General features: G+C 40.5%; 2 protein-coding genes across 7 annotated transcripts in view; one reads left to right on the plus strand and one right to left on the minus strand.

The window, feature by feature from the left end:
* The window catches only part of glis1a (GLIS family zinc finger 1a), a 38,830-nt gene extending 28,613 nt beyond the window's left edge, over positions 1 to 10,217 (minus strand). Inside the window, exon 1 of the mRNA XM_029524848.1 lies at positions 10,099 to 10,217. The gene's annotated coding sequence lies outside the window, so the exon portion shown is untranslated. The remainder of the gene's footprint in view (positions 1 to 10,098) is intronic.
* Positions 10,218 to 14,891: 4,674 nt separating this feature from the next.
* Positions 14,892 to 22,192, plus strand: LOC115057974 (heterogeneous nuclear ribonucleoprotein C). Of its 6 annotated transcripts, none has more exons than XM_029525249.1 (9): positions 14,892 to 15,030; positions 17,178 to 17,290; positions 18,975 to 19,255; positions 19,533 to 19,605; positions 19,794 to 19,847; positions 19,963 to 20,132; positions 20,643 to 20,756; positions 21,024 to 21,184; positions 21,500 to 22,192. In XM_029525249.1, exons 2-9 carry the CDS (start codon positions 17,286 to 17,288, stop codon positions 21,605 to 21,607), a joined length of 966 nt encoding a protein of 321 aa, XP_029381109.1. In that variant the 5' UTR covers positions 14,892 to 15,030; positions 17,178 to 17,285; the 3' UTR covers positions 21,608 to 22,192. The 6 variants fall into 6 exon arrangements, with proteins under 6 accessions (XP_029381109.1, XP_029381110.1, XP_029381111.1 ...); XM_029525250.1 differs by having other exon boundaries at positions 21,027 to 21,184; XM_029525251.1 differs by having other exon boundaries at positions 18,975 to 19,243.
* The last annotated feature ends 307 nt before the right edge of the window (positions 22,193 to 22,499 follow it).

Consider the following 22,499-nt stretch of genomic DNA (forward strand, 5'->3'; position numbering starts at 1 on the left):
TTACCTGTATAGTAAAAATAAAAAATGAGCTCTTTCACAGTGAAGAATGAATAATAAATGTAAAAAAAAAAGATAAATGTCTTCTGATCAGAGAGTGCTGAGCAGATGGATTCGAACTAAGACGCTCAATCAAGGCCTGACTGTTGTGCAACATCCAGAAACGCTCGTCCCTCCAATAACATGATGTACTTCGCATGTAATGATGAAAATGCACAGCAGCTGAGCGGCGGGCTCTGTTTTCGTTCTGCCTTTGACCGCTGCAGAAATTTAGTGGCTTTACGAGCTGCCGAATGACTTCAGCTGAGAAACTCAAACAAGACGGCCATAAGCCGGAGCTCACTGAAACATTTATGTACACTGAGGGAAGAGGCCCAACCTGAAGCTGCTGACCTGCCACCGACAATGTGAACGATACGCCTTCCCCCTCTATGTCCCAAAACCAAAATGAACTCTAATTAATGTGGACCGCTAATGCTGAACTGACTCAACAACTCCAAGCTGTGGTCAGTAGTACACAACGAATCACGTATTAACACAAACGCCTGTATCAATTTCACGCTAATTGGAGCAAGACTACTGCAATTAGTTATGTTTCCGATTGCTGCCTGAAGTCACCGCATCATAATGAAGCGCACGCTGTTTATTAATACTAATAATAGAACACTACAAGTTAAAAGAAACTGAAATAAGTCAAACTAAAACTCAGACTGGGATCATGAGGTTCACCTTAATGAAGGTCTACGTTAAGACCTTAAGTCATTAATACTTCAAAGACCTGGAGCTCAGCGCCGACACCTGCGGACAGAGAGGCCGTGCCAGGAGTCTGGATACTCCACCGATGAAGCTGCCACCTTGTTTCTGAACCTGACAGCTCAGCGTGCCAGTCCGGCGGCTCAGTCTCCTGCAGCCAAGTCTGCAGAAGGCGAGCACGGAAAAAAGGAATCAAAAGGTTTTTGTTTTTTTGTTTTTTTTCCCCAACCAAACAAGCGCAAATCTCTGCACCGTCCAAGTGAGCGAACAGCGGACAGCAAGTCACAGGCGTTCGAGCTGCTGTTCAAATTCAACAGTGAAGAAGAAGAAGAAGACACAGTCGCTAAGGCTTGATACTCTGCCCGAAGAAGAGGCCGGTCCAGGTGACAACACCGCTGATGACTGTGGAAACACAGCTTAAAACTGTAATGAGGAATGCATGAAGCAGAGCACACCACCAGAAGCAGTGATTACTCCTCCATCTCCAGTTATACCGATCCTCCAGCTGGAGGGGGCTGAGAGGATGCAGATGGTAAAAAGGCAAAGCTCACTGCTTTGCATTTTCTGTTTTTGCCAAAGCCAAAAAAATCCAGTGGAGTGTTGATTTCATTACAAATACCTTCGAGGCCAAGGTTTACCTGGAGCGTTCGGGTCCTCAGAGAACGGTCCATTCTGGGGAAAATCAGTCCGCGATCCAAATCAAACCCGAATACCGAAGCGTTAGAAGTCTTTGGCATGACTCTTAAATAGATAAGTGATTGAATCTGATCAGCTCTGGCTTTGTGAAAACAATAATTACCCTGGACAATCCTTCAAAAGGCACCACATGCTAAATTCCTGCTCTCTCAAACTCAAAAGCATATTCATTCAATCACATCATGGGGGAAGAAACCAAACGGTATTCACCCCCACCGATCCAAGTTGTGAATTCATCCAGCCGGTGATTGCTCACAGGTCACATTGTAAGTTAATGTTAACGAGGTTTCAATTTAATGGCCCAGTTTTATTACCATGAGCCTTCAGCTACCTAGAAGTTAAAATATCAGCGTCAGAAAAGTGACTGAACTGTTAAAAGCATGCAGTAGACTCCTCTTACAGCTGCTTCAAACTTGAAATGACTTACAGTAAAGTCCTGAATTCACGCTGTTGGCTCGCCGCGTGCCGTGACCCCGTGTACTGGAAGACTTTGTCAAACTGTCACGGTGCATTTCTTCAGATATTTCGACAAATTTGATTTGTATTTCGTATCGCTGATGTCAAACGCTCCCAACTCGGCTACTCTGTGCTGAGAAATTCTTTGGCTCTTCGGGGTCAAAGTAAACTCAGTAGGAACAGGTGAATAAGAGTCTCGTGTTGCACAAAATAACGGTCTGTTGGAATCACAATTCAGGCGTTTAATCTAAGTACAAGCTTTTAAGAGCGACTGACTTCAGACAGTGATTCTCGGGGTTCTTCTTCTGGTGCCCCATTAACACCCCAAATAGCATGTTTGTAAATGAGAATCAGCTCTCAAACATTTTATCTGGTAAAATAAAGTTCACCAAAAAACGTACATTGTATGTTAACCCCTCATGGCCATCAGGTGACCCCCCCGCTGTTTAAATTTGACACACACACATACACACTTTTGAGTCACTTGAGTATTTCCTTTCTGGAGAAAGATATTGTTCTGTTTACTATTTATTTATGGCTGTAGTTTCAGATTTAATGTTCTCATCTAATTCTTGGTAATAAAGGGAACGTGGTTGTTTCCCAGTACACCAAAATCAAATCAAATTTATTTCTATAGCGCCAGATCATAACAAAGTTACATCAAAGCACTTTACACATAGAACAGGCCCAGACCAAACTCTTTATGGAGTTTTTAAGGACAGATCCAACAGATCCCTCCAAGAGCAAACATTTGCCGACAGTGGCAAGGAAAAACTTCTTTTAAGATGCAGAAACCTCGGGCAGAACCGGGCTCGGGGGGGGCGGCCATCTGCCTCGATCGGTTGGTTACCAAGATTTCAGTTTCAGTAAGATTTAGGAACTAACCAGAGCTTCTGCTGTTTACCTATTTAAAAGTTTTAAGACTTGTTTTAATGACTCACTAAGAAATAGTGACACACATTTATTGGCGTTCAAATCACATTTCGTCAGTGCGCTCCAGTATGACTATGTGTAAAACAACAAAGCAATGGATCCACATAAACAGGAGAGTTGGATGGATTGTCGTTTCTCTACAACATGTAAGAAAGAAAGATTCAAGATTTTTAAAGGCCTCCAGGGAACTGAACTCATGATATTAATAGCTGCCCTGATAACAGAGTATTTTTAAGCTCTAAATATAATTGCCACAGGAATGCAGTAAGTGACTTATCAGTTTCAGAATATGTGCATGTGTTTCAGTAATTCTCTAAACTCGGTGTTAAAATACAAAAAGCACTTTCCGTCATTATTTCTACCCTCTAAAGAAACGGCGATGTCGTGGCTCGGCGCTCACCTATCCCGTCAGCCTCTCCTCCCTGAAAGACCCAAACATTTACAAGCAGGTGTGAATCTGTGAGAAACTCTGACTGAGTACAGATGGCAGGAAATTCCACTGAAATGACAGTTGCTCCGTCCAAACCACAAGACAGTGTGAGCGAAGCCCGTGAATCAGATAGAACAGCAGAGGCAGCCTGTAGGCTCGACTTGGGACTCCACCGGCCTGCCAGCGTCTTGAAATAGGAGCAGCTTCACAAGCCGCCTGTTAAAGCCCTTCACCGATGGGCAGGGTCTGGTGTGGTGGGTGCCGACTGACTCCAACGCGTCTCTCCAGACAAATTTTGGGTGGTATTTGGTCAGAGAAACCTTGTGAAAATAGATTATGTTTTACATCTCGTGGTTTTTATAGCCTGTGCTCAGTGACTCATGACTATTTTAGCCAGTAGATTAGCCAAGACTATACCAACCAACACTTTCCAGCTCTTCACGTCGCACTTGTCCATATGATGTCATGGGAAAGCGAATTTTTCACAACAAGAACAAGAAGATAGCGGCATCGTAGTGAGTAGTAAGTAAACAGGACCACACCATGGGCCCTCAAAGAGCCAGGCATGAAACTTTTTCAAATGTTCCTTTTCTGATTTAACAGATCAGTTCATATAACTAAAGCTACTGAGGCAACATCAGAGCTTCTGTGTCTTCTTTTTCCAGATTACATAGCAAAAATTAACAAAGAGCAATCGGCTTCAAACGGAGTCCATATATTATATTTTTACAGCATCATATCTATATCAGTACGGATGGATCGTGTCTGGTGAAGCCATCGTAGAGCGGATTTGGACGATCCTCAGCACTAATGGACTTCCTCAGACTGTACCTGATAAATCAGCGAGTCAGCAGCGAGGTCCAGACATTCGGACTGAGCCAAGCTGTTCGGCTGCTGCCAGAAATGCGGTTACTGCCAGAAACCTGGTTACTGCACTTCAGCAGTTTATTTACAACAACAACAGTTTTGCCAGCGTTAGCTAACGACAACACATAAACACTTGAATGAAGCGTATTTATTCGCTCAACCATGAGAAAAACGCCATCATCCGTTCAGTCATCGAACTGACCGGGGATCTGATGAAACTCCACGGCAGCCCAGCGTCGCTCGTATGTCTAGACACAGATGGAGTAGTTTGGCTTATTCCTGCTTTGATGAGACATGAGTACTGGTTTAGGTGTCATTTGATCTGCGGTTATCGCAAAGACAGATGAGCGAGAGAGAGAGAGCGCGCAGATGTGTTGAGAAGATCAGACACTGAGGAGCTATTTCCACAGACGACAGACGTGTTTTAACCTTTTTCAACATCTGGGATAGAATGAGCTTCAATCCAGCAAGTAATTTGATTTCAATCCATCCTAAATGCCTTTTGGAGGACTTTTGATTGGATGCAAGTATAAACAGGCTCAGAAAGCTCATCACCGATTGAATCATCTAATATGTTACTAATGATGTCACACAAATTGGACTCATTTTCATTTGCACCAAAAGGAGATTTGCGGCACAAACCGTGAACTTGTTCTGCTGTGCCAAAGTGTTCTGGCACAGTGACACAGTGATCTGCTTTCAGGGTTGATTTGTGCTCAATCAGAAGTTTGTGCGACGTGTTTTCTAACCACATTGCATAACAAGAAAAGTGTTTATGGTTGTTCTGCCTGGAAGTCTGTGAAGATAATGGCGCTTATTTACACTCTGTCCAATGTAAACGCCAGTTTTGTCTCACATTGTTTTGTGTCTTTGCGTGTGTGTGTTGTGGGTTTTTATGCCTACCATCATGCCTTGTTCAATGCCTCTCTGGGGGCAAATAAAACTGAAATCCAACATGCACTTCTGAATAGGCAAACTATCAGCTTCAGGGACTTAAATGGCTTTGTATCTCATGCCGGCGACATGAAAAACAAAGATTGAATTGCATTATGAACACTTAATGGCCGATGATGTTGAAAATGTGTTTACTTGATGATTAAGTTTGTTGTACAGGCAGGAAGTGGAGCTATAAAAAGGGGGAGGGGATCCAGAGAGACTGCAGATGTAGAGAGCCCAGATTTTTGAGCCAGACCACAACTAGAATATAACAATAGTTTTCTCCACAGGACTGTGAAATTTCTGGGATCAAATTGCAAATACATTTGGGACGGGTGGGGAGCAGATGAAGCCAAGAGAGTACAGTAAGAAAGAAGGGGAAAAATTTGTATTAGAAAATTAGCTAATACTGTAAACACACCCTTGGTGCAGGTTGTGGTTGTAACTTTACAACATGTATTCAGGCCAAAGCAGCACAGACCAGCAATCACTGTAAAGTCACATTTTAGCTCATGTTAAAAAAGTCTGTGTTTCCACCCACACCTCGAAAATCCTCAGAGATTTCTGTTCTCAATCTTTGAAATGTAAATTAATTTTCCTCTGGGAGCGAGCGAAGCCGTGTGGACGTCTGCTTTACTGAGCCTGCAAAGCATCATCAATCTTGACAGATCTTTTCAATTTAACTGCTCTATTTGTCTTGCCTGTATGTTAGTCTTAGGTGACTCCCAGAAATAATATTTAAACTTTATAGCAACAACTCGCTCTACATTGAGTCTGGTTCTCTCTTAAGTGTACGAGTCCCAACATAAACTAATGCAAGAGAAGTACGTGATGCTGCTACCGTAAGAAGTATCCTCTCAACATGTCATAATAATAATCTAATTTTTCTGAGACAATCCTTCTTTGTTGTTGAGTTTATTTAGCAGCACGTATGCTGCAATATCACTGCTGAACTGATTTAATTCAAACTCTGCTGCTCTCTGGCTGCTGCATCTCCAGCCTCCCACTGAGGACCTCATAGTGGACCTGGAAACCAATTAGGCTTTATTGTGTTATCCTTTATAAAAGCCTTGTGTCTTCATTTCCACACTATAAACTTTTAAGGAGCAAAAAAAACAACAGTTTTATAAGGTTGGGTTCTGCTGCGTTGTCTTTTTTTTTTTTTTTTTTTTACATTACAAATACATGAAAAGAATGTGTTTAATGTGAAAGGTGAAATATGAGCATCTCTACGGGTTCCCTTTACTCTCTGAAGAATCTCGGTCACAAATCAATTCTACACTGCTAACACCAAGAAACGAGATGCGAATGAAGAGCTCTGCAGCTCAGTTTGTGCACTTCCACACGTGCTACACGCCGTCAGGGCACACACATTAAAGCGTTAAGATTTCATCGGAGACATTAACCTGTCAAAGTAGAAAATATCAGATTTAAGACACAGCAGCTGGCTCAGAACAGTGACTGATCTGTGTGGATACGTTAAAAACGCTACGAACAATGAATGTTGCTTTTTGGGTTTTTTTTGCCGTTTTAAAGCACCCATTCTCTTATTTGACTAAAGAATCTCTTCCAAATAAATTGTACCAGTCACAACAACAACAATGCACTCAACCATTAACACCTATTCTGGAGTTCATATAGAAAAAGTAATATACAGTCAAGCTATTATATTACACATATTTCACTCTGCACATTTCTGGTTCACCTCGCCATCATCGGTTAAATGCATCCATGAAGGGATTATATTGAAAGATTGGTCTGAGTGATTCACTGGTTTAAACTGAACTACCCATCAGACATAAAGCAGTGACAGCTGCATGGCCTGGACTGGACTACAACCAAATAATGCTGTGAAAGACATCGTTCTGCACCGATACCACTTTCATGAGGATGCAATCGCTCATACAAACAAAGTAAATTAATTCTATACCAAGAATATGAAATGGAGGGTCTGCCTGCAACTAAATGTGGACTCAGATGTAAATTGAGAAGGCTAAACACATACACACACACACACACACTTCCTTAATACATTTGTTTTCCATTCTTGTACTGTGAGATGTGAGAATAACCCCCGAGCAAAAATCTGGAGTTTATCATCTTCGTGTACAGATAAACTACCCTCAGTGCATTAAAAGTAACTTTTATAATCCCACTAATCTGCTGGGCCGCGCTACAAGGAAAAATCCTGCTAGCTGTAATAATTTACCAAGTAAACATGGTTTTAAAAGACATTGGCCCTGCAGTTAACACACCAGAAACAATGTTGAAACAGTTACCTCCAATACTCTCAGAGGGTCATATTACCCAGCTGTGTCACCCTTGGGTGTTGCAAAAGAGCACGCACCTCTGGCCAGGAATAACATTTCTGAACCAAACCAAAATGAGCTCTGCTTGTAGGGCAATCACTGCTAATGTCCGTGAAAGGCATTCAGGGACTGGGCAGCTGAGAAAAACAAATGATGAAGCATTTCATCAGCGTGCTATGAACACAGGCACGGCTGTCATAAAACAACACCTCAAACCAGCAAGAGATCGGATGTGACAAATTCAGACTCCGGGCTGTTTTCTTAGAGATTTGGCTAAAAATATTTATGTAAGAGAACGCAAATTTGTTTCTTGACACACACGCTAACAAGTCCCATATGATCAGAGCTCTTCATTGACTTCAAGCCTTTAATTAAATACATCAGGTCACTGTGCTTTGTGTCATGTAAACACAGTATTAAAGGGGCATTAGCAGCACAGAGGTGATGTTAAATGACCTCTACTGGTCGCCACCGGGAATTACAGTAATGATTGATTTCCATCCAAATGTTGCTCAAAAAAAAAAAAAAAAAAAAAATGCTTTCATGCAACTTCTTTATGCAAAACTTTAACCAGAGCCAGGCTAGGCTCTTTGCCTGTTTGACCTCAGCTAACTGGCTGCTGGGTGATGAGGATGAGGATGATAATGATCTTCTCCTCCAGTGAATTAGGATGTAAAGCACAACATGTTGAAGTAAATTTTAATCAGCTCTGTGCATTTCCTACTGATATACTGCCCTTCTCACATCGGCCAAGATACTTTTGCTCTGATATTTAGATCTTTTTTCCCCCTCAGATTTTTTGTTAACACAAAGATTTGCAGAAGTCGAATTTAAAAGGAGGTTGGAGAGCGCTCGGCACAGCCGTACGAGTTCAGGGTGAAACATCCACAAGTGATGATAGAAAAAATTATTTTAATTAAAGGTTCTGCCACTAGCCTTTTCCAAGTTATAATGACTTACGAGACTGTTGAAGGCCGGGAGCTGTGGCTTAAAGCTCCCAACAAAATGAAAAAGAAATTGTACCACGAGTCAACCTTATTTCATCATTTAGCTATTTTTAAGGTCAATATTGAAGTTACTCGCAGAAATGCTGATGACAAGTGTTGGTCGGAGGATAAAATGTCAGACAACATAAAATAACTTGGGATCCGCTTACTCACTTTACTGTGTTATGACAAATATAATTTATTTTGTCAGCTGCTGTTTCCAAGGTGAGAGATGAGCAGTCCAGCTGTCAACCTTTAATCAACTATGAAAAGAAGACAAGTCCCAATTTAGAGACGCTGACATGATTAAAAGCTTCAGAGGGAGGAGAACTCGAGCTGAGATTGGTTTGTCATTTCTGTTTCCAAGCGTTAACTGTCAAGTGTGGCCTGATTTCACCCTTGTTGTTTTTGTGTGTGTGTGTTGTTGTTTATTTTTGCATTATTACCACATGGCAAACACGTGTTGACAAACCCAGTTCATAAATAACACGTAAAGTTCAGCCTCACAACTTCTGGCAGGATCAGTGGATCCAGCTTCAGTGTTCATGCTCTCACTTGCAACTAAATTACATATTTTGAAACTTGTTTACATTTTGCAAAGTCAGCAACAATCCCACTCGAATAGAAATGCTTTTGTTATTTTCTTCTTCTCCTGATGTGAAATCGGGGTGAACGCACGCTGCCAGGCCAAACAAATATTTTAGGGTGAAACAAATCTTGGCTCGGTGCTGCCTCTCGCTCGTAGCGCCATGCTCCATCTCAGCACTTGAGCAAACAATCTCAGCATCTGGTAAAATAATCTGTGAGTCATTGCTATTGATCAACAACCTGATCAACCTCCCAGAGCTATTTGAAGGTAATTCTGTGCTTTACAGAACAGTAGAGATCTGGTTTATTGCAGTTTGAAATGGCCACATGTATACAATTAAATGGGGTAAATAATAAAATGAATTGCCTTTGAGCCCCGGTTGCAAACACCTCTGTGCAACGGGAACGCTGGCCGATACCTGGGAGAATAAAACCCTGATTCTCCTGCACAAGCTGCATGTCAGTGATACCATGAGACTAATGATTAAAACAAGCCTCCTCATCTGTTTGACTCCCAGTAAGCCAGATTTCCACCCCCTGCGCAGCACTTTTCATTCCAGCTACATTACATAAATCAGTGCGCTGCAGAGGAGTGGAAAGGAAGGGTCCCATAAGTAATAAGAGGGGAAAAAATATCACAGGGAACCATTTGGGTAAGAGTTCACTGCAGAAGTACAGCCGAATGTCCATTAATTGCCTTCCTCAAATCCTTGTTGCACAATAAAAACAAGTTATTGTGTAATCCCACATACACAGAGTAAAATTAGATCTGAAATTAGAGCATGTCTTAGCACATGGTGGACGTTTCTCCAAAGCTTTTTCCTCATTTTATCACAAACCTTTGACATTTTTCCTGTTTTATTATGCCATTACTGCACATCTTCCATCCACTAAGAAGCCGTTCATGTCTCAGCTAGAGCTCTACTCTGAAGTAAAACAGATAACTGTTATATATATATTAAAAAAAAAGTAGATTAAACGCTGCCATACTTAATTAATAATTAATAAGACCATTAAATCTGCATAAAGACGAATCCCGCGAGCTTTCATTTCTAAAAATAAATAAATAAATAAATAAATAAGTAAATAATAATAAAACAGGAGGTCCGATGCGACCACAGAAGGATGGAAAGAGAATAAAACTCACAGCAGAGTCCGGTAGAGTCACATCTGAGTTCCTCTCCTCACCGCCGTGTGTCCGCTCATGGCTCGCGCTGGCTGCGCGCGGATTGTGTCTCTTCCTTCTGTCCGTCAGCGCGAGCTCACTGGCTCCATCAGCTCTGCAGCGCGCGCACACACAAACACAAACTTTTTTTGTAGGGGGTGGGGGGGTGGGGGTGTTTATTTCTGTTTTTGTGTTATTAAAGAGCAGATGGGAGTCACAGAGCTCAGCCTCTGGAGGTGACCGACGAACTCACCGCTGCTTTTTATAAGTCTGAAGCCTCCTCATGCTGTTTCTCTGATGGGAGGGTCCCACACAGCAGGACTCTTTCTGACTGCCCTGGGGCAAAAACTTCTGAGTCACACTGCAGAGATACAAGTCAGTGAGATGATAAAAAAAAAAACACAAACAAAACTGGAGCTTTAGACTCTTAAAACCAAATACTGGTAGACAAAGGACAGGAGATTTGATTAAGGCTTATAACAAAAGTCAGAGTGAAGAAAAGTTTCAGTTTAAGATCGTTGATAAAAGAAAAATATTAACAATTCAGAAAATGGTGTTTCTGTCAATTAACTATAAAATAAGCAAGGGGTCTTCTATAGTAGGTTAATACAGCCCTCTATTGTCACTACTTTTCCGACACAAATGTTGTGTTTTACTCTCCAGGATTTATTATTTGACTTATTTATTTATATTGGACATTTAGACTCTCCATACAGTATTTGAAACGGGAGCAAAAATAATGTGCGGTTCCCATACATTAACTCATCCACCAATTTTAGTTTCGCCCCAGTTTCTAACAGTGAAATAAATGCAGAGTTAATGTTTTTGTATCATTCATGATCTAATTTGACGGAATCATATAAAACACACAGCTTGTATTGACAGCTTAAAATAATTTTGCAGACTACTACGGCGTTTCCATCACCTAGAGCTTTCACATTTTTCTTTGTGACGTAGTCTAAAAGAATCCGGGTCAGTGTAAGGGTCAAAGGTTAGGTTAGAGTAATTTGCATTATATTTGAAGTTAGGTTGAATAAAACTGTTACAAGGGCACATTTACAGCTGGATATAAACGAATGGCTTTGACTTTCTCGTGACCGTCATGGAATTTCTCCCCTCTGCTTTTGCTATTTCACTCAAAACAGCTTACTCCAAACTGTATTCTAAACGGCATGGCTGGAGTATTTCTAGAGAGATTAACCAGCATCTCTATTCAGTTTCATTCCCATCTATTCTATTTACTCGAACGTGGCTATGATGGACAGGCTGAGCGTGACTAATCTATGTTTTGGATCTCCCCTTATTGCAAAAATATTTTTCAGAAACTCCTCAAATCTTCATGATCTTCAGAGTCAGTTTGACAGTTTTTTACTTGTTCTGTGTTCATGATACGCTGTCCTTCATTTTCCTGCTGTACTCATGCTGAAATAAGTGCAGGTCAGACTGTGGAGCTCAGTTCAAAGCATGACTAAACCACTGATCAAAGGTTTGACAATTGATTTGCAGTTCTTGCTCTTGTCGGCATATTGAAATGTCCTTGAGCAAGACGTTAAACCTACAACTGCTCCAAATGTATGTGTCAGCCAAATACATATACATGATACACTGTTTTGTAATATTCCCATGTAACAACTAACAGTATCTATAGTGCTTAATAATGGGTTTGCATGGGTCCTCTTTCACTCTGTGGTATTTTTATTTCCAGTGGTATCCCTACAATTTTATACTCAGTGTGTTTGTGGTGCCTTTTACTGACCATTGTCTGGTTTTTTGGTCTGCAGATTTTCCTACGTTACCTCTGTAGCAGTCACACCAGTGAAAAATTAATTAATGTTCAATATCTTGGTTTGCCCTGCCATTTATAAAGTACAATGTGTACCGCATGACAGCCTGTCAAATCCTCTGGCCATACTTCACATTGTTAAGAAAAAGTGCATAAACAGAGCCGAGAAATCTTTCATCTGTGTATCTGATGGTCAGAGTTATATTTCTGATTCCCGAGATGATGCAAAGAGCTGTAAACAAGTCCTCTGGGATGCTGCGCAAAAACAAAACCAGATGGGGGAAAACAATTCACAAAAGAACATATTCTCCATGAAAAATTGTCGAGGGTTTCATCTCCTAACTAGATACAGAAAACAGCTGGTATTGGTCTGTTTTAGTTGCCATCGTGTCTCTTTCTCTCCTCAGGTGCAGTTAAGTTATTCAGAAATATTAAAAGGCATTTTTCACCACAGACTTTTAGACTTGCCATAGCAGGAAAAGCACAGTTGTTATTAATAACATTAACAAAGGCTCTGTTCTATTCGAGTGTCTCCATCTTGCACTGATGGTGCGACGGTGAAGCAGCGTGAACAATACCAGCTAAAAGCAATTTAACGGCCATTATCTTTATTAGTCACACCTGTGCTCTTCCTACTGTGATATGTTGAAATGTCTGTGGTGAAAAAGGGGGATGAGGAAGATAAAACTCAAATGAACACAGAGAAAATCCAGACGTGATGATACAAACAACAGTAAATTGGAACATATATGCGCTCCATCATTTGTTTTCGATATATAAAACAGTTTTTCTTTAATTAAAGGTTTTGTCTGTTATAAATGTGACATTTGGACTCTATTATAGCGCAATGGGCCTCCAGCCACAGTGAATGTAAATCAAGCATAGTAATGAGGAATTATAGTATTATTAATAAAAAAGGGGAACAAGGCAAATAATACATATTTTTTTAGAATAGAGGAACAGCAAGAATTAGTCAGTCAAAAAAAAAAAAAATTAATCAGCAACTTTTTTGATGATAGCTCATTTCAGACATTTGCTGGTTCCAGCTTCCTTAGTGAAAGCATCTGCTGCTTTTCTTTGTCCAATTTGACAGTGACGTGAATATCTTTGGGATTTGGGTTGTTGACATTTTTCAGTCAGAAGCAGTGAATCAAGATAATAAACAGTTATAAATGCAAGGGCATTATTGTGTGACCATATCTTAGTCGTCACTGTGACAAAGACAACAAGCTATGATAGTAAAGTTTTTCTGTAAACTGCAAGAGTTGACTCGCAGCACTGCTGTACCTGTAGATTCAGGATCACCTGCTACATACGCGTTCATCCCATGTCCGTAATTTAGCGTCGCACTAACTACACTAGCAGAGAGTTGGGTTAGTCCTGAGTCCACTCTGGGATTACAGTATATGTCCATTTGTGCGAGGTCGTGGGGGGCTGGAGTTGATCCCAGCTGACACCAGAAGAGAGTGGGGTCTGTCCTGGACAGGTCTCCAGTATACTGCCACATATAAAGACAAACCATTCATGCCTTCAGTAATTTTAGAGCCAACCACTAATGCAAGAGGGAGAAAGGTGGAGTACGTACAGGCGAAGGGTTAAATCCAGAACTTTTTTTTGCTGTGAGGCAACAATGCTAACCGCTGTCCCACTGTGCCATCCTGGGTAACATCATGAATCGTTTTTTCCAATTAACATGGTAACTTTTATCTTTGGGAACTTTCCTGTCTTCACACTGGGTTTTTTTTGTGAGTCCAACTTGTGAAAGTCTGTGGGGAAATGCACATATATTCATAACAGTGAATTAATGTTAGGTTTTGGGGATTTCAATCAACTAAAGTTTCTGTTGCAGGCATAATACAGCTCTTCTTCTACTTTACTCTGATCTATATCAATTTGTCACAAATTCATTGCGGTCATTAATTTATTTTCAGAGCAACACTTCCCTCTCCTGGCTGACTGTGATAACATAGCAATGGTCTAACACTTATTGTTAACTCATATTCAAAAGCAGTGTTGTTTGGAGGTGTTTTTAGATGTTTAAGAGGGCAATATTTTAGTTATAATGGAATAAACACTGTTGCCCAAGTGACCTTGACAGCATCTGGGCCTAAAGACATCACAGTGAGAAAATTAAAATGAATTCACAGCTACAAACACGACTCAACTTGATGAACAGACTTTTTAAGTCAATTTGATGGGTGTAATTCCTCAACAGAATTGCCAAAGTCCAAAAAGTGTGTAAATCTTCTTCAATTTCTTTGTTACATTTGTGACTCTTTCACAATATATCTGATGAAGTATAAAATCTTAATATGTCCCATAGGCTTACTATTGTTTGTTTGGGGTTTTTCCTCTGTCAAGCAAACTAAAACTATTACAATCTATGTTGTTGTTTATGAACTATGTACAAATAATCACCAGATTATGATTTCTTTCATTACTGTGTCAGCAATTTTAGCAAATCCTCACGACTGAGAAGCTGGAAACATGAAATGTGTGCATGGAATTAACATCATAAGGAGTGAATTAATCAAGTGCATGTTACAGCTTTACTTACTTTATATAAAAGTCACAATAATAGGAGACAAAGTTGGTAGAAACATGGAGCAATGAAACAAAAGCACAGGAATGACTATTATGCTTACCTGATATCCTTCATCATTTAAATTTTAATGTTAATGTTAATCAATAAATTTCGACAAAAACGTCTGTTCAGTTAAAATATGTAAAAGCTAAATATGTAAAGTTGATTTGGGTAAAAAATATCGCTCCAAAAACAAACAAACAAAGATAAACACAAATCAACAAAATCTCGAGAGGCTTTTTAGAGGCAGAACAAACCGATTTCAAAAACAACAAAGTGAGCTCGTTTTAAGTCAACACGCCGCGCCGCCGCGGCGGCACATACCTCAGTCGACTGATCCCGCCCCGCCGGTCCGCCCCGTGATACGAGTCAGGCGCTCCCCGTCCAACACTGCGCCATTGCCGGTTAGCATCGCGTTAGCTCGGTGGCTAGAAGAAAGCTAGCTGGCTGCTAAAGGGGGCGAAGCTCCGCTGCTCCGAAAGGACGACCTAAGTAACGATCTCACAGATTTTACCCAAAGCAAGACATTTTACTCGTAAAGGTCGTGGTGAGTATTTTGTTCCCAGACAATTTTTCTTTTCTTTTTGGATTTTTTTTTTAAACTACGGTTTTTCTTTTTCTTTTTCTTTTTTTCTCCTTTTTTTTTTTTTGGTGGCTATTTTGCAAGTGGACAGATCGTGCTAATGTGCTGCTGGGCTGCTAGCGAGGTAGCTAGCTTAAGCTAACTCGGAGATGCTCATCCTCCTCAAAGACACGAACGCTGCTGCTTGTGATTTTTAGCCAAAAAAATAATAAAAAAAAAAAACATATACACGACGTTTTGGATGCATTTAGCTGCAGTTTCACCCCCACCCCCGTCCCTCCTACCCCTTTCTCTTTTTTAGCTTGATTTTTGTAGCGGTTTATTGTGAAGACTTTTCCTTGACGGGACTGATGTTGTTTTTGCTAACAGCTAACGGTCTCCTTTTGGTTTGTTAGTCGCTGCTTCTCCTTGATCAATAACTGATTACAGATTATCGACTGCGCAGTTATTCAGAAATTTGCAGGTTCTGGAGGTTTTTTTTCTTTTCATTTTTCTCTTTGGAGGAGATGAACTGGTCTGAATGCTGGGTATTTTTTGGTGCTTTTTAAATGGTGGTCGGCTAACGTTAGCCAGCAGGCCCCGTGTTTCACGCTAAAGCCTGATGGTGGCGCTGTCGGGGCCCCTGCGGGTGTGTTGTGGATGGTTTAGGTAATTTTTTAAAATAATCCCCAGACTTTGTTTCTCTAGTTTTCCGATGTGGAGTAGATTTTTCCAGTTTTTTTTTTCCTCCTCTCCTCTTCTTTGATCAAGGGCGATATTTTTTATTTTTTATTTTTTTTTTCTCCAGATTTTGGAAGTTTTGGACTTCAGTTTTGTTACTTAACGTTACAAATACACATTTTAACAATTAAACATTTGTCTATCTGAAAGAGTATGATGGCTGTTTATGTGTATCTAAATCAACCCACGCCTTCACTTTCACAAGTAGGCCACATGGATCACCCACAAGCACCATTAAGCCTTTTCACAGGGAGCTAATGAATTTAAATAGTTTGGGGAATTTATCAATGGAGCACATACAGGCCAGGTTATCTTTTAAACTTTTAAATAAAAAAAAAAAAACCTTTAAAGGTACTGTAGGCTATACATTTTATTCATAAAGGTCTTATATAATGTCCCCTTTCCTGCTGTAGCAATAGTCTTGATTTTCTATGTGGCTGTGAGCTGTTGGGAAACATTATTTGTGTTTAAAAAAAAAAAAAAAAAAACAAGAACAACTTAAAGCTTTTTTGAGTGGATCGTGTGCATGTAGGGGCATATGTAAAGAAAAACCTATCAGAATTGGTTGAAGTAATTGTTTGCCCTTTTTCCCCCCCCCTTGCTTCTTGGTCATTGTTTGTCCGATATGAACATAAAATTTAAATTTAATAGCGCTCTGTGGTATTAAAGGAGGCTAAAGGAGTAACTCTGATGATAATAAATAATGGACCTATAAAATTATGTCTTGAGTAAAACAAGATCCCAGTTTCTACCACTTAGTGTTCAATGATAATGAATTTATTGGTATATGTATAAGAAGGCAATCATTCCAACTTGTGTGTCGCTCTGATCTGATATTACCTCATGTGTAAAGATTATAACAGACTACCACAATCAGATGATCAATCGACAACACTTTCAGTTAACAATCTCAGTCATGTGGTCAGACCTGTTAAGTCATTGTAGGGCATTAATCAATTTGTCTCTTACAATCAACTTATCTTATTTGTCTATGATAAGTTGGTGTTGTGGATTTTCAGTTTGACATGTTGACATAAATTTAAATTACACACCAGAGGTTAATGCTCTGGATTTGTCATCAAAGGACCCTCAGACTTACAACTATGTTTCACACAAGCTCCACAATCAGATGCGTATGTGGACCAGTCCGGGCCTGGTTCTTGATTTCTGTGAATGTCCACGGCTCAGACCTTTTTGCTTTGCCATTCAGTTTATCTAAACAAGATTAGTTATTCGCACTTAAAAATGGCTCAGGTTGTAGTTCAAGGAAACGCACCCCTGTTGTCTCTCTTTCCTCATCACTTACTCTTGCATACACTTTCCACCCAGGTAAGATTTGGTACAAGATAACCCTGCTCAGTTTGACTGAGGTGTGTTTTCTGTCACCTCAGTATAAATCGCGAGGGGCGAAGGTGAAGGTCGAGACACCAGCCCAACCAAACTGAACCCAGGCCACAGTGTCAAACATCAGACAGACGACAACCCTGCACACAGACGCTATGGAGTGAGTGATGAATGTTCAGCCCCCTGTCAGCAGGGAGGGGGTGTGGTGTAATTGTTGATGCTGCTACTGTTTTCATGTTTCCCTGTATAGCAGCTCCTTTCCCGATTCAAAATTCACAAACTATTTACTCCTGTTCACCCTTGGTGCTACTGGAAAAGCAGTTGCAAGCCATGATTAATCGATTCTGAGATTTAAACTGGTCAGATATGAAGTATCAGAAGAGTCTGGGGCTTCCCCAGTGAATATAAATTAGTCCTGTAGTTATCTTGTATTGTTGGAAACACGATATCTTAATCAGACAGAAAATTAATCTGCAACATTTGTGATGCCCATTTCCAAACAAAACTGCAAAAATTAACTTTAAAGTGAAAATTAGATGTTTTGATCTAATAGGAAATATCTTTGCGTTTTGGGGTGTTGATCAGACAGAACAAGACTTTTGAAGATGTCACTTTTGACCCTGAAAAATACATTTTTATTTTTTTTTTACTAGTTTACTCAGTTTATCAGAACTGCAACTTATTCATTGCAGGAAACTGGCTGATTAATATACAGTGAAAATAAATTAGTTGCAGGGCAAATATTTCATAGGCAACTGTGTGAATTGTCTTTCTTCACACCACCAATCCCCAGAAACTAAGCGCCCAGCCCCAAACTTGATGCACCCACAAAAGCACCAACAGACTTTGGGTTAGTATACATATTGAGGTAGAATTGGATGTATGTTGTGTCGCCCACTGTTAAACCACAGGTGTACAAATCCTGATGCACACGGTTGTGTGGTTTTCGCGCCCTTTTCTGTCTCTCAGGTGAGGTGATTATTTTGATTTGTGGCTTAGTGTCATCACAAGGACTTGCCATGTTAATGCAGTGATGTGTAAGACATGCCGCCTGGCTTGAAAATATCTGAAGGACTATTTTTGTGGTAAAGCAGAACTGAACGTTTTGAAAATAACTTTTACTTGAATGTGTGTGTTGACTATCTCAACTTGTCCTTTTTATTTGTTTTAGTTTTTGTTTTGTTTTTTTTTTTCCTCTCTCATTTGTTATTTTTTGGATACAGCAGTTGTAAGAGGACTGAAACCAACTCTTACTTAAATTGAGTCTTTAAAATAAAACTGGTGCTCTGAAGTCAACCTTTTCACTTAAAATATAATGAATCAGCTCAAGTGATATATTTTTTATTTATTTATTTATTTATTTTTTGATGCCAGTACGGGCATCACACATACAGTATTTGTATGTAGATGTACAAGTTGTTGCGTACCTCTAACGAAGTGGGTGTAAATGTTAGCAGCTTTCAGTGATAGTTGACTATTTATTCAGTGGACAGTATTTTTATTCTGGAAGAAAATTATACAAAAAATTTTAATTCTGAGGTTGTCTGAGAATTTCAAAGCACCAAAATAAGGTCCAGTTTGGACTTATGCCTCTTGTTAGTAAAGCAAGGATGACCCATTCCTACTGTTTTCTCCTGCAGTCAGCAACAGCCCTTTTTTTTTTTTATTAACTTTCTTGATTTGCCAGGGAAGCCCCAAGATCCTGTGTGCTCTTGTCCTGGTTCTCTGACTCGACTGCTGGAGGTTTTCTAGTGCTCACACAAAGACAGCAGGAGTAGTTCAGAGGGGTCAATGTCATTCTTTTGTGCCACTAAATCTGTGATCTGTGTCTGTCTTACCGCCAGTCGTTCATCCACTACCTCCAGCCTGATGGCCAGCAGCAACGTCACCAACAAGACCGACCCCCGTTCCCTCAACTCCAGGGTCTTCATTGGCAACCTCAACACCCTGCTGGTCACAAAGGCGGACGTCGAGGCCATCTTCTCCAAGTATGGCAAGATCGTGGGCTGCTCTGTCCACAAGGGCTACGCCTTTGTTCAGTATGCCAACGAGAGGAACGCCCGGGCTGCCGTCACCGGAGAGGACGGGAGGATGATTGTCGGACAAGTTCTTGGTAAGGATATTGGTAAGGATATTGTCTTTGCACTGGAGGCTTCAATTTCAGACATCACATTTCTGTAAATTGCAAATCGGGCCACATATGGCTTAGTGCTTATACTTGTCACTTACACCAGATGAATATGAAACTCTGCACAGGGAAATGATCGATGAGAGTCTGGCACTTAAACCAACTTGATCTGTTGTCCTTGGGATCATCTATTTAACTGTCTGTGGCATGTTTGTTTTTTGTTTTTTTGTTTTTTTTTTTGTTTTTGTTTTTTTCTTCTTCCTCTTCCCCTCAGACATCAATCTGGCTGGAGAACCTAAACCACACAGGTCAAAAACCACCAAACGCTCAGCTGGAGACATGTACAGGTTAGTTAATGATCCTGCACTAACACTTACACAGGCAAGAAAATCAAGGAACGCTTTGGCCAGAAAATTAAACCAGAAGTGGAAAAAAATTGGAAGCTCACCTGATGTGGAGCAAGACAAAGATAATACAAAGATAAAGATGATAATGTTCCCATTGAAACTCTTCTTTTTTTGTTTTCTTTCTTTAGCAGCAGTTCCTCATTTGACCTTGACTATGACTTTCAAAGAGATTACTATGATAGGTAAATACACAACACTCATTCGTCACATTTTCCTGACACAGTTCTAATTTTGTCTAATGAAAACCTCCATACTCAGTTGTTATCTTTCTTTTGTCGCCCATGTGCTTGATGCCAGAATGTACTCTTACCCATCCCGCGTCCCCGCTCCCCCACCCCCTTTGTCGCGGGCCGTGATTCCGTCCAAGCGCCCCCGGGTCAGCCTCAGCGGAGGAAGCAGCCGTAGAACTAAGAGCAGCTTCTCTTCATCCTCAAAGAGCAGCCAGAGAAATTCATCATCCAGAACGAGTGAGTGTCTCCCACTTCCTCTTGGGGAAATTAGATTTTGTGACAGCAGTACAAACAGTGCACCACACTGCAGCAGTTCAAAAAAAAAAAAAAAAAAAAATGACTAAGAGCTCAGGAAAATCTAAAAGACTATTTGTGTGAAAAGTCAGCAGGGTGAATGCACATGTGATTTAAAAAAAAAAAAAAATGCAGTCTTGTTGGGAGGAGGAGCTACAGCCTGAGGGAAAGTTGCAGTGGAGTTAGAGGGGTTGTGCATTGACCTTTACGATCGAGCTTTCAGGCTCAGATCACCATACCAGGCAATCATGCAGAATGTCAGGACATAATTTGATAAACCCCATTAAAAATGTCCTCAAACTCTTTAGCCCAGCTCAGTTTGACCTTATATTCACTGAACAGTACTGTGTTTTAAATGTGCAAATGCAGATGTCTTTTATTGGCTTAGTTTCTCACCAGTTGCTCATCCAGATGTATAAAATAACACTCACTCTCCCTCCATTCTCTCTGCAGTGAAAGTGGACGAACTGCAGACTATCAAGCGGGAGTTGACCCAAATCAAAAGCAAAGTAGATGACCTGCTGGAGAGCCTGGAGCGCATGGAAAAGGACCACAGCAAGAAGTCGGGTATGGGTTTTATTACCTGAGAGTCGTAATCCTTGTTTTCCCATTTAAACTCATAAAACATGTACAAGTATTAAACTAGATGGGTAATAAACAGAAAATGTAAGGTTTCAGTGGTGATTTTTTTAATATTTATTTATTTATTTTTTCACAACAAGCAGAAAGTCTTTAAACAGACCATGAATATCAGAGACAGAACAAATATTTTCATCCTATGACCTAATTTATTATTATAGATGATTGCTCTAAATGTTTAACCGTGTTTGGCAGAAGCTAAGAGCATAAAAACTGAGCCAGGAGAGGTGACCTCACCACCACACTCGAGCAACAAGAAGGATGATGGGCTGAAGAGGGAGAGGGAGAGCCAGGAGCTGAACGATTCAGACGAGGACGATGATGAAGAGGAGGGAGACCTGCTGGAGGAGGAAGAGGTGAGCCTGTGACATCCGGAGAGGGTTATTTGTTCCAGTTCATCTAATGTTAAACAGGAACAGTTTAAATGACACAAACATCACAGCAGCCTAGGACGTTAATGAGTTAACAAGTCTTATGACTAGAGTTAAAAATGGAGATGGACAGAGCAGATGTCTGATGGCACCTTGATTCCTTCAGAAGTAATCAGCAAGGACTTGAATTCATTTCTGAGCTGGAGGAGGGGCCCCAAACTGGCATTTCCTGTGTCCATTACAAGTGCTGCGGTGCCACCAGCTTACGTTAATTGATCTCTCTGATACCAAACTGTGCAGGTGAAGAGCCAAGAGAGGGAGGATGATGAGGATGAGGAAGAGGAGGAAGGAGAGCACGTGGAAGGCGACGACGATGCTGACAGTGTCAACGGTGAAGAGGACTCATAGGCTCAGACCACAACGGCGTGTGCAGCGTACACACAGCTTCCAGTAGGAACTCGGACTCTGTTTTATCAACCATATTGTAGATACAAGCAAATGTGCGCATGCATGCACACAGCCATAGACACACACACACACACGCACACACACACACACATACATATAAACACATATAAACACACACGCACGCACACACAAAAAAGCATGGTGCACCCACAATGTTGTTCCATTGTCCCTAAAGCCGATCATTAATTTTTGTTTACTCTGGAAAGTGTCCCGTATCACTGTAACATGATTAATTAGCTGTAGGTTTCAGTTTGTGTTTTTACTGCGCCGTTACTTGTCTTCAGGAGACGGCAGAAACATGGACTGTGAATGTTCTCAGAGACGACAACTCGACGGACATGTCTTAATGTGAGGACGGAAATTCAGCTAAAAAAAATACAGTTTTTAGGCTCAGTGTGTTTTCCCTCATCAGTGAATTTGTTTGACCTTGCGTGTCTGTACGTTAATGTCAGTTTTTTATACTATTCAGTTTAAGTTTAACTGTAAAGGAATAAATTGCAATAAAATATTAAAATTTTATGCACCCTTATGTTTCTATTTTCCACAAACTACATCAAAGATTAAATTGCATTAACTACTACATTGTTTTCTGAGGAGAAAAGATCGCTTTCTTTTATGTAGGGGGTGTAAAATTTAGGAAAATCTTTTACTGTGGACTTCATGACAACCTGTCACTCGTGTTGGTACTCTCTTTCAACTTGGCCATAAACTAAATTTCAGTCTGACACATGAAAAATTATGTGATTGTACGTTGCAGCTGTGAAAACTTTGCCAAATTATTAACAGCTTCAGCAGCCGTTCCTGACACAGTAGGCATTTAAAGGACTGTTTT

This window comes from Echeneis naucrates, chromosome 17, assembly GCF_900963305.1.
Source record: "Echeneis naucrates chromosome 17, fEcheNa1.1, whole genome shotgun sequence".
NCBI lineage: Eukaryota > Metazoa > Chordata > Actinopteri > Carangiformes > Echeneidae > Echeneis > Echeneis naucrates.